We start from the raw sequence: 13,127 nt of genomic DNA, 5'->3' as shown, positions 1-13,127 counted from the left end.
CTGCTTCTTACAGATGTGCGCCAGGATACAGAGGAGACCCCACACGAGGACAGCCCTGCACATGTACGTCACCGGACCCCCGAGCAGTGACACGTGGCCTGTGTGATCGTGGCCAAGGATGTGCTGTCCACACCGGCCAGTCCGCTAGTGCTGGATGTATATAGTGTGTGATGGATGTATATAGTGTGTGATGGATGTATATACTGTGTGCTGGGTGTATATAGTGTGTGCTGGGTGTATATAGTGTGTGCTGGGTGTATATAGTGTGTGCTGGGTGTATATAGTGTGTGCTGGGTGTATATAGTGTGTGATGGATGTATATTCTGTGTGCTGGGTGTATATAGTGTGTGCTGGGTGTATATAGTGTGTGCTGGGTGTATATAGTGTGTGCTGGGTGTATATAGTGTGTGATGGATGTATATAGTGTGTGATGGATGTATATAGTGTGTGCTGGGTGTATATAGTGTGTGCTGGGTGTATATAGTGTGTGCTGGGTGTATATAGTGTGTGCTGGGTGTATATAGTGTGTGCTGGGTGTATATAGTGTGTGCTGGGTGTATATAGTGTGTGCTGGGTGTATATAGTGTGTGCTGGGTGTGTATAGTGTGTGCTGGGTGTATATAGTGTGTGCTGGGTGTATATAGTGTGTGCTGGGTGTATATAGTGTGTGCTGGGTGTGTATAGTGTGTGCTGGGTGTATATAGTGTGTGCTGGGTGTATATAGTGTGTGCTGGGTGTATATAGTGTGTGCTGGGTGTATATAGTGTGTGCTGGGTGTGTATAGTGTGTGCTGGGTGTGTATAGTGTGTGCTGGGTGTATATAGTGTGTGCTGGGTGTGTATAGTGTGTGCTGGGTGTATATAGTGTGTGCTGGGTGTATATAGTGTGTGCTGGGTGTATATAGTGTGTGCTGGGTGTATATAGTGTGTGCTGGGTGTATATAGTGTGTGCTGGGTGTATATAGTGTGTGCTGGGTGTGTATAGTGTGTGCTGGGTGTATATAGTGTGTGCTGGGTGTATATAGTGTGTGCTGGGTGTATATAGTGTGTGCTGGGTGTGTATAGTGTGTGCTGGGTGTGTATAGTGTGTGCTGGGTGTGTATAGTGTGTGCTGGGTGTATATAGTGTGTGCTGGGTGTATATAGTGTGTGCTGGGTGTATATAGTGTGTGCTGGGTGTATATAGTGTGTGCTGGGTGTATATAGTGTGTGCTGGGTGTATATAGTGTGTGCTGGGTGTATATAGTGTGTGCTGGGTGTATATAGTGTGTGCTGGGTGTATATAGTGTGTGCTGGGTGTATATAGTGTGTGCTGGGTGTATATAGTGTGTGCTGGGTGTATATAGTGTGTGCTGGGTGTATATAGTGTGTGCTGGGTGTATATAGTGTGTGCTGGGTGTATATAGTGTGTGCTGGGTGTATATAGTGTGTGCTGGGTGTATATAGTGTGTGCTGGGTGTATATAGTGTGTGCTGGGTGTATATAGTGTGTGCTGGGTGTATATAGTGTGTGCTGGGTGTATATAGTGTGTGCTGGGTGTATATAGTGTGTGCTGGGTGTATATAGTGTGTGCTGGGTGTATATAGTGTGTGCTGGGTGTATATAGTGTGTGCTGGGTGTATATAGTGTGTGCTGGGTGTATATAGTGTGTGCTGGGTGTATATAGTGTGTGCTGGGTGTATATAGTGTGTGCTGGGTGCATATAGTGTGTGCTGGGTGCATATAGTGTGTGCTGGGTGCATATAGTGTGTGCTGGGTGCATATAGTGTGTGCTGGGTGCATATAGTGTGTGCTGGGTGCATATAGTGTGTGCTGGGTGCATATAGTGTGTGCTGGGTGCATATAGTGTGTGCTGGGTGCATATAGTGTGTGCTGGGTGTATATAGTGTGTGCTGGGTGTATATAGTGTGTGCTGGGTGTATATAGTGTGTGCTGGGTGTATATAGTGTGTGCTGGGTGTATATAGTGTGTGCTGGGTGTATATAGTGTGTGCTGGGTGTATATAGTGTGTGCTGGGTGTATATAGTGTGTGCTGGGTGTATATAGTGTGTGCTGGGTGTATATAGTGTGTGCTGGGTGTATATAGTGTGTGCTGGGTGTATATAGTGTGTGCTGGGTGTATATAGTGTGTGCTGGGTGTATATAGTGTGTGCTGGGTGTATATAGTGTGTGCTGGGTGTATATAGTGTGTGCTGGGTGTGTATAGTGTGTGCTGGGTGTGTATAGTGTGTGCTGGGTGTGTATAGTGTGTGCTGGGTGTGTATAGTGTGTGCTGGGTGTATATAGTGTGTGCTGGGTGTATATAGTGTGTGCTGGGTGTATATAGTGTGTGCTGGGTGTATATAGTGTGTGCTGGGTGTATATAGTGTGTGCTGGGTGTGTATAGTGTGTGATGGGTGTATATAGTGTGTGCTGGGTGTATATAGTGTGTGCTGGGTGTATATAGTGTGTGCTGGGTGTATATAGTGTGTGCTGGGTGTATATAGTGTGTGCTGGGTGTGTATAGTGTGTGCTGGGTGTATATAGTGTGTGCTGGGTGTGTATAGTGTGTGCTGGGTGTATATAGTGTGTGCTGGGTTGTGAGGCAAATCCCGGGATATGAAGGTGAATTATGACTCCAGTCATAATCCCTCATCACTCCCTGGCAGTGCCCCCTCCCTTCTTGTTCTCAGTGTTCCACTTACACCTCCATGGCCATGTCCTGTGATATGGAGATGAGGTGGTGTGGGAACAATGGACACAGGATGACTCCCTGCCGTCACCCTGTAACAAGAGTTGTATCTCATTAGCAAGGCTATGGAACTAGCAGACAGAACGACTCCAGTAAAAAATGGTTCATATCTCGCAAGCCATATTTCCGATAAATATGGCAACCATAAAAATGGTGTCTCCGCATGCGGACGATGCCGGCACACCCTTTTTATGGGAGCAGGACATTGGGAAATGCCCCAGGCGTGATATCAGCCAATGGGGAACTGGCAGACAGGTCATGAGTCCCCTCGTTCTGTAGCTAAATTCATAACTGTCACAATGAGAGCATTGGCGTCCGCCTACGACGCTCCCAGGCAAAGTTATGGCCATATTCCATGTTGTGGATTTTGTCCATAACTCAAGCCAGGGGTGGAGCAGTGCTCCCTCTGAGGTCACGAAGGTAGGAGGGGACCTGGATCTGCCCAGGTTGATAACCCTACTTCGGCCATTTTCCAGTGTTCTTTCGCTGGGGGTCACGTGCAGGAAACATCTGCGGGAGTTCCTAGAAACCTGGTCTACAGCGCCCCCCTGTGGCCAGACGCAACAAGGTAACTGCTGGAACTGTGTATGCCTGTTTGTAACCCATGCTTTGATTGTAACTGTACTCTGACATATGTATATTCTGTAGATTCCCTATTGTATATATTGTAGTTCTAGTGTGCTTTAGGCTGATTAAATTATATAATTAATCTTGGGCTGTTCTGTTATCTCGATCTTGAATCCCACGTCTGTGTGTTCGGCTAATAGTTACCGTAAATCGGTTGGTGGCAGCGAATTGTGCCAAGGATTATTGTGGGGAGGCCAGTGAGATTCGGGGAGATTTTATATATTCCGCCCGCGGAGGTCGGGGGAATATATACCTTACTCTCACCGGGGACCCTTCAATAATCGGCATAAGTAGTATAGCGGCCTCCTTGCTTATTGTCGGGCAATTCCATAATTGGCCTGACTATAAGAGGGGCGCTAGAGAGCGCATCACGTGCTCTGTCTGTCGGTCGGGAGGTATAAAGGAGGGGTGACCCCCACTTGTTACCCCCCGATTGTGACGTACTGGTAGCCAGCGCGGGGGATTTCTGAGTGACCCCCCCGGTGGTTTGTGACATATTGGTGGCAAGCGGTGGGATCGAGATAATAGTGTGTGTGAGTGTGAGACCCATACTCCCAGACACTAAAGACTGCCTGCAGCAGCTGTGGCTGCTGGGGTCTTCAGACTAGCTCAACACTAGAGTGTCAGAGTGCAGATACTGTAAGGTGTGTGGAGGCATCAGGTGTCAGTTCTGTGTCAGTGACCAAAAGTCTGCAAGAATGGCTGATGGCACCAGGAGCAGAGCTATGCAACTGGCCAATGCTAAGGCAGGAGCCGAAGAGAGGGAGGACGGTGCTGTGGACAGCAATGAGGAGGTTGCCCACGAGTCCTCCAGGAGCTCGACGCCAGAAAACCGTTCTGCCGAGGACATTGCGCAACCTGGCACTGCTGGACAAGATGGGGAGGAGCTCACCCAAGGTTCCTCAACGAGCCAGATGCCAGCCCTCCGCTCTGAAAGGGACAGTGAATCGCCTAGCTCTGCAGCGTGCCGCAGATCACCACGTGCCATTCCACCGAGCCTGGGAGGCTCGGATAGCCTTCTTCAAATGGCTATGGCCCTTCTCCAGGCTGGAGACCAGAAGGGCTACAAGGAACTCCTGGCAGAGCGCAGGGCAGAGCGGCAGGCAGCGCGTGACGCTGAGGCTGCGGAGCGGCACGCAGAGCGTGAGGCTGCGGAGCGAGAGCGGCAGGCAGCGCGTGAAGAGCGAGAGCGACAGGCAGACCGTGACTACCAGCTGCAGCTAGCTCAGCTCCGGCCCTCATCAGCCACACGTGACCTTCGAGACACCAAACTTCCAAAGGTCCGTGTTGAGGACTTCCCAGTGCTGGAGAAGGATGGAGACTTGGACTCTTTCTTGACTGCTTTTGAACGGACTTGCCTGCAGCACCATCTGGACAAGGACCAGTGGGCCAAATACCTGACCCCCCGTTTAAGGGGTAAGGCCCTGGATATCCTTGGGGACTTGCCTGCTGAGGCAGATCAGGGCTACGACACCATCAAGCGGGCCCTGATCCAACAGTACAACCTCACTCCAGAGTCCTACCGCAAGAAGTTCCGGAGCCTACAGAAGGGACCAACGGACTCCTGGGCTGACCACCGGCGGGCACTTGCCCGAGCTGCCGACCACTGGACCCAAGGCCTGCAGCTTTCCACCGGACCGGAGATCCTGGACTTGTTCATCACGGAGCAACTCTTGTGGAACTGCCCTGAGGATCTCCGCCAGTTCATCCGAGACCAGAAGCCAAAGGGGTCCACGGCTACAGCTGCCCTTGCCGATGACTACACCAACAACCGGGTCCCTGAGGCCAGGAGAGCGGCCACCAGCAGCACCTGGAGAGGGGGTAAGATGAATTCTGCGACTGCCCCACCTGCCCCTAGACTGCAGGGGGTGTCCCCCTCAACTCCCCTCTCCAGGCCCGTGGCGGAACCAAGACGGTGCCACCAGTGCAACCTACCTGGACACTTCAAGGCCATGTGCCCTCAGCGTCCCAAGGCCCCGGCTCCGTCCCCGTCCCAAGGGCCGCCCAAGGTGTATTGTGTGGGTGGGGGTGGTGGTAGGTCCCTGGACAGCTTCCAACCTGTCACCGTCGGCCGGTCTGTGACCATAGGACTGCGAGACAGCGCCTCGGAGGTGACTCTGGTGCGGCCTGAGATGGTGTCCCCCCAAGACTTGATCCCTGGAAAAACCCTCGCTGTCTCCGGGATTGGAGGCATTGACCCGGCGCTGCCTGTTGCTGACATTTATGTGGACTGGGGCGCAGGGCGAGGGGTGAGGGAGGTGGGGGTAACTGATCGGATCCCTGCAAACGTGTTACTTGGGACAGATTTGGGGCAGATAACCTCCCAGTTTGGGCCCCAACCAAGGGCTGAACCTTCAGCCAGTACTGACATGCCTCCGGACAATGTTAATGTGTTATCTATGAATGATGTAAGGGAGGAGGGAGTGAACTCTGATATTTCTGCTTGCATAGACACCATAGACACACACGCAGCTGCAGCTGTGACAGGAGGGGAGGGGGTCAGAGAAAGGTGTGACAATGCCTCTACAAGTAACCAGCCTGTGAGCTGGGATCTGTTGCCCTCTGCAGGGATAAGCAGAGAGCAGGGTGCTGCAGGGGGAGGACCAGTGTGTGGGGTGGGGGCTACCACAGCAAATGTGGGGTCCCCAGAGATTTCACAGCGGGGTTCTGTTGCTGCAGGGGGGGAACAGGCAGGTGAGATTGGGGCCGGTCCAGGAGCGGAAGTGCTCCCAGGTAAGATCTCGGTGCATGGTTCCCCCACAACCGGGGTGTCAGGAAGCCAGGTAGGTCTGCCTGAACCGGCGACTTGGTCAGGAACGGAGGAGGAGCAGGCACGACCCACGGTCGCAGCGGCTGTGGCCGCTGTCACCCGCAGTGGGAGTGCTGGAAGCCAAGGGGCCTCCCGGAGGTCCGATAGCTCTTCCCCTTCTGACCAAGTGGCAGCCGAGTCAGGTGGAGGCCAGGACACAGGTCCCGGGGTACTGACCGAAGATGTGACAGTCTCGTCGATTCTGGCCACATCTAGTCAGGGGTTTCAGGCAGCGTTAGAAGCTGACGACAGCCTGAAAGCTCTTAAGGAGCAGGCGGCACAGCCGGACTCGGACCCGGAGCGAGTGGTCTGGGACCAAGGACGGCTGTACCGGGCCACGGTCCAGCAGGGTTCACCGGAGGCGTGGCCCAGGGACCGACAGTTGGTGGTACCCTATCCGTTCCGGACGGAGTTGTTGCGGATCGCACATGAGATTCCGATGGCCGGACACCTAGGGATCGCTAAGACCAAGGCCAGGTTAAACCAGCATTTCTACTGGCCAAAAATGGGGGCCGATGTGGCTGCCTACTGCCGTTCGTGTGAAACCTGTCAGAGAGTGGGGAAGGCGGGGCCACACCCCAAAGCCCCACTAGTATCTCTGCCACGCATCGATGACCTGCTCGATCAGTTGGCCGGGGCTCAGTACCTGACCATCATGGATCTGAGCCGGGGATATTGGCAGATCCCCCTGACTCGCAAGGCCAGGGAACGCTCTGCCTTTATTACCCCATTTGGACTGTACGAGTCCACGGTGATGCCATTCGGGATGAGGAATGCCCCTGCCACTTTCCAGCGGATGGTCAACACCCTGCTCAAGGGACTTGAAGGGTACGCGGCCGCGTACCTGGATGACATTGCCGTCTTCAGTCCCACCTGGGAGGACCACCTAGAGCATCTAGCACAGGTGCTCAGGCGGATCCACCGGGCAGGTTTGACCATCAAGCCGGGAAAGTGTCAGCTGGCCATGAGCGAGGTCCAGTACCTCGGTCACCGGGTAGGTGGGAGAACACTGAAGCCCGAGCCTGAGAAAGTGGAAGCCATCGCATCCTGGCCCACCCCCAGGACCAAGAAGCAGGTGATGTCCTTCTTGGGGACCGCTGGGTACTATAGGAGGTTTGTTCCATGCTATAGTAGCCTGGCAAAGCCCTTGACGGACCTCACCAAGAAGAAGCTGCCCTCTGCAGTCGATTGTCCAATGGACTGCGAGACAGCCTTCCGGGCCCTAAAGGACGCCCTGTCCAGCCCGCCCGTGCTACAGGCAGCCGACTTCACGCGGCCGTTTGTAGTACAGACCGACGCCAGTGACTTCGGCCTCGGTGCGGTGCTCAGCCAGGTGGACTCTGCGAGCCAAGAGCACCCAGTCTTGTACCTGAGCAGGAAGCTGTTACCAAGGGAAGTTGCCTATTCCACGATGGAGAAGGAGTGCCTGGCCATAGTGTGGGCCCTGCAGCGTCTGCAACCCTATCTATACGGGCGCCACTTCATCGTGGAGACGGACCACAATCCCCTCAGCTGGTTGCACGCCGTCTCTGGGACGAATGGGCGATTGTTGCGATGGAGCCTTGCGCTCCAGCAATACAACTTCACCATTCGCCACAAAAGGGGCCGTGACCACGGTAACGCAGACGGGCTGTCCCGACAAGGAGAGGTCGCGGACGGGCGCACGGGGGAACACCGGAGTGTGCTGCCCCCTAGCGCCCTCAAAAGGGGGGAGGTGTGAGGCAAATCCCGGGATATGAAGGTGAATTATGACTCCAGTCATAATCCCTCATCACTCCCTGGCAGTGCCCCCTCCCTTCTTGTTCTCAGTGTTCCACTTACACCTCCATGGCCATGTCCTGTGATATGGAGATGAGGTGGTGTGGGAACAATGGACACAGGATGACTCCCTGCCGTCACCCTGTAACAAGAGTTGTATCTCATTAGCAAGGCTATGGAACTAGCAGACAGAACAACTCCAGTAAAAAATGGTTCATATCTCGCAAGCCATATTTCCGATAAATATGGCAACCATAAAAATGGTGTCTCCGCATGCGGACGATGCCGGCACACCCTTTTTATGGGAGCAGGACATTGGGAAATGCCCCAGGCGTGATATCAGCCAATGGGGAACTGGCAGACAGGTCATGAGTCCCCTCGTTCTGTAGCTAAATTCATAACTGTCACAATGAGAGCATTGGCGTCCGCCTACGACGTTCCCAGGCAAAGTTATGGCCATATTCCATGTTGTGGATTTTGTCCATAACTCCAGCCAGGGGTGGAGCAGTGCTCCCTGTGAGGTCACTAAGGTAGGAGGGGACCTGGATCTGCCCAGGTTGATAACCCTACTTCGGCCATTTTCCAGTGTTCTTTCGCTGGGGGTCACGTGCAGGAAACATCTGCGGGAGTTCCTAGAAACCTGGTCTACAGCGCCCCCCTGTGGCCAGACGCAACAAGGTAACTGCTGGAACTGTGTATGCCTGTTTGTAACCCATTCTTTGCTTGTAACTGTACTCTGACATATGTATATTCTGTAGATTCCCTATTGTATATATTGTAGTTTCTAGTGTGCTTTAGGCTGATTAAATTATATAATTAATCTTGGGCTGTTCTGTTATCTCGATCTTGAATCCCACGTCTGTGTGTTCGGCTAATAGTTACCGTGAAGCGGTTGGTGGCAGCGAGTTGTGCCAAGGATTATTGTGGGGAGGCCAGTGAGATTCGGGGAGATTTTATATATTCCGCCCGCGGAGGTCGGGGGAATATATACCTTACTCTCACCGGGGACCCTTCAATAATCGGCATAAGTAGTATAGCGGCCTCCTTGCTTATTGTCGGGCAATTCCATAATTGGCCTGACTATAAGAGGGGCGCTAGAGAGCGCATCACGTGCTCTGTCTGTCGGTCGGGAGGTATAAAGGAGGGGTGACCCCCACTTGTTACCCCCCGATTGTGACGTACTGGTAGCCAGCGCGGGGGATTTCTGAGTGACCCCCCCGGTGGTTTGTGACATGGGTGTATATAGTGTGTGCTGGGTGTATATAGTGTGTGCTGGGTGTATATAGTGTGTGCTGGGTGTGTATAGTGTGTGATGGGTGTATATAGTGTGTGCTGGGTGTATATAGTGTGTGCTGGGTGTATATAGTGTGTGCTGGGTGTATATAGTGTGTGCTGGGTGTATATAGTGTGTGCTGGGTGTGTATAGTGTGTGCTGGGTGTGTATAGTGTGTGCTGGGTGTGTATAGTGTGTGCTGGGTGTATATAGTGTGTGCTGGGTGTATATAGTGTGTGCTGGGTGTATATAGTGTGTGCTGGGTGTATATAGTGTGTGCTGGGTGTGTATAGTGTGTGCTGGGTGTATATAGTGTGTGCTGGGTGTGTATAGTGTGTGCTGGGTGTGTATAGTGTGTGCTGGGTGTGTATAGTGTGTGATGGGTGTGTATAGTGTGTGCTGGGTGTATATAGTGTGTGCTGGGTGTATATAGTGTGTGCTGGGTGTATATAGTCTGCACAGTTATCAGTTTTTCTGATCATTCTCTTTATATTTCTGAGTAAAATGTGAATTGTTCTTTATTCTATAATCACTGACGACGTCTCCCAATTTCCAGCAATAAATTCTGTATTTATTGTCTGACAATGAGAAATGGTGAAAATAACAGAACAATGCACAGGATGCACAGGAGGCACAGGAGGCACAGAATGCACAGGAGGCACAGGAGGCACAGGAGGCACAGGAGGCACAGGAGGCACAGAATGCACAGGAGGCACAGGAGGCACAGAATGCACAGGAGGCACAGGAGGCACAGGATGCACAGGAGGCACAGAATGCACAGGAGGCACAGAATGCACAGGATGCACAGGAGGCACAGAATGCACAGGAGGCACAGGAGGCACAGAATGCACAGGATGCACAGGAGGCACAGAATGCACAGGAGGCACAGGATGCACAGAATGCACAGGAGGCACAGGATGCACAGAATGCACAGGATGCACAGAATGCACAGGATGCACAGAATGCACAGGAGGCACAGGATGCACAGAATGCACAGGAGGCACAGAATGCACAGGATGCACAGAATGCACAGGAGGCACAGGATGCACAGGATGCACAGGAGGCACAGAATGCACAGGAGGCACAGGATGCACAGAATGCACAGGAGGCACAGAATGCACAGAATGCACAGGATGCACAGGAGGCACAGAATGCACAGGAGGCACAGGATGCACAGAATGCACAGGATGCACAGAATGCACAGGAGGCACAGGATGCACAGAAGGCACAGGATGCACAGAATGCACAGGAGGCACAGAATGCACAGGATGCACAGAATGCACAGGAGGCACAGGATGCACAGGATGCACAGAATGCACAGGAGGCACAGAATGCACAGGATGCACAGAATGCACAGGAGGCACAGGAGGCACAGGATGCACAGAATGCACAGGAGGCACAGAATGCACAGGATGCACAGAATGCACAGGAGGCACAGGATGCACAGGATGCACAGAATGCACAGGAGGCACAGGATGCACAGAATGCACAGGAGGCACAGAATGCACAGGATGCACAGAATGCACAGGATGCACAGAATGCACAGGAGGCACAGGATGCACAGGAGGCACAGGAGGCACAGGATGCACAGAATGCACAGGATGCACAGAATGCACAGGAGGCACAGGATGCACAGAATGCACAGGAGGCACAGAATGCACAGGATGCACAGAATGCACAGGAGGCACAGGATGCACAGGAGGCACAGGAGGCACAGAATGCACAGGAGGCACAGAATGCACAGAATGCACAGGAGGCACAGAATGCACAGGAGGCACAGGATGCACAGAATGCACAGAATGCACAGGAGGCACAGGAGGCACAGAATGCACAGGAGGCACAGGATGCACAGGATGCACAGAATGCACAGGAGGCACAGCATGCACAGGATGCACAGGAGGCACAGGAGGCACAGAATGCACAGGAGGCACAGAATGCACAGGAGGCACAGGAGGCACAGAATGCACAGGAGGCACAGAATGCACAGGAGGCACAGAATGCACAGGAGGCACAGGAGGCACAGAATGCACAGGAGGCACAGAATGCACAGGATGTACAGGATGCACAGGAGGCACAGAATGCACAGGAGGCACAGGATGCGCAGAATGCACAGGAGGCACAGGATGCACAGAATGCCCAGGAGGCACAGGATGCACAGGAGGCACAGACTGCACAGGAAGCACAGGAGGCACAGGATGCACAGAATGCCCAGGAGGCACAGGATGCACAGGAGGCACAGGATGCACAGAATGCACAGGAGGCACAGAATGCACAGGAGGCACAGAATGCACAGGAGGCACAGAATGCACAGGAGGCACAGGATGTACAGGATGCACAGGAGGCACAGAATGCACAGGAGGCACAGGATGCGCAGAATGCCCAGGAGGCACAGGATGCACAGAATGCCCAGGAGGCACAGGATGCACAGGAGGCACAGACTGCACAGGAAGCACAGGAGGCACAGGATGCACAGAATGCCCAGGATGCACAGAATGCCCAGGAGGCACAGGATGCACAGGAGGCACAGGATGCACAGGAGGCACAGGATGCACAGAATGCCCAGGAGGCACAGGATGCACAGAATGCCCAGGAGGCACAGACTGCACAGGAGGCACAGGATGCACAGAATGCCCAGGAGGCACAGGAGGCACAGACTGCACAGGAGGCACAGGATGCACAGAATGCCCAGGAGGCACAGGAGGCACAGACTGCACAGGATGCACAGGAGGCACAGACTGCACAGGAGGCACAGACTGCACAGGAGGCACAGACTGCACAGGATGCACAGGATGAACAGAATGCACAGGATGCACAGGCTACACAGATTGCACAGGATGCACAGAATGCCCAGGAGGCACAGAATGCACAGGCTGCACAGATTGCACAGGATGCACAGAATGCACAGGAGGCACAGACTGCACAGGATGCACAGCGCTTTCACCTCAAATAATGCAAAGAAAACAAGTTCCTCATCATTTACACAACAATATAATAATGTTTTTTACCTCAGGAAGACTCAGGAATCAATATTTTGCGGAATAACCATGATGTATAATCCCGGCTTTCCTGCGTCTTGGCCGCTTTCCTCCAGTCTATCACACTGGTTCTGGGTGATCTTATGCCCCTCCTGGTGCAGAAATGTAAGCAGTTCTTCTGTGTTTGATGGCTTGTGACTATCCATCTTCCTCTTGATTACATTCCAGAGGTTTTCAATGGGGTTCAGGTCTGGAGACTGGGCTGGCCATGACAGGGTTTTGATGTGGTGGTCCTTCATCCACACATTGATGGACCTAGCTGTGTGGCATGGTGCATTGTCCTGCTGGTAAACCAGTCCTCAGAGTTGGGGAACATTGCCTGAGCAGAAGAAGCAGCTGTTTTCCAGGATAACCTTGTAGGCGGCTTGAGTCATACGTCCTTCACAAAGTTTAATCTGCCCAATCCCAGCCTTGCTGAAGCATCCCCAGATCATCACCGATCATCGACCAAATTTCACAGTGGGTGCAAGACACCGTGCCTTGTATGCCTCTCCAGGTCTCCGTCTAACCAGCAGACGACCAGGGATTGGGCAAAGCTGAAAATTAGACTCCTCGGAGAAGATGACCTTACTCTAGAAATTGGGCAGATTAAACTTTGTGAAGGACGTATGAATCGAGCCGCATACAAGGTTATCCTGGAAGAACAGCTGCTTCCTTCTGCTCAGGCAATGTTCCCCAACTCTGAGGACTGGTTTACCAGCAGGACAATGCACCATGCCACACAGCTAGGTCCATCAATGTGTGGATGAAGGACCACCACATCAAAACCCTGTCATGGCCGCCCAATCTCCAGACCTGAACCCCATTGAAAACCTCTGGAATGTAATCAAGAGGAAGATGGATAGTCACAAGCCATCAAACAAAGAACTGCTTACATTTCTGCACCAGGAGTGGCA

At 53.0% G+C, this 13,127-nt stretch overlaps 1 protein-coding gene across 1 annotated transcript in view; it reads left to right on the top strand.

The window, feature by feature from the left end:
• Positions 1 to 13,127, top strand: part of HSPG2 (heparan sulfate proteoglycan 2) — a 281,820-nt gene that overhangs the window by 67,272 nt on the left and 201,421 nt on the right. Inside the window, 1 exon segment of the mRNA XM_075328538.1 lies at positions 14 to 63. Within this exon segment, the coding sequence (XP_075184653.1) occupies positions 14 to 63 (50 nt within the window).

This window comes from Anomaloglossus baeobatrachus, chromosome 11, assembly GCF_048569485.1.
Source record: "Anomaloglossus baeobatrachus isolate aAnoBae1 chromosome 11, aAnoBae1.hap1, whole genome shotgun sequence".
NCBI lineage: Eukaryota > Metazoa > Chordata > Amphibia > Anura > Aromobatidae > Anomaloglossus > Anomaloglossus baeobatrachus.
This window is presented reverse-complemented; position numbering and strand designations above follow the sequence as displayed.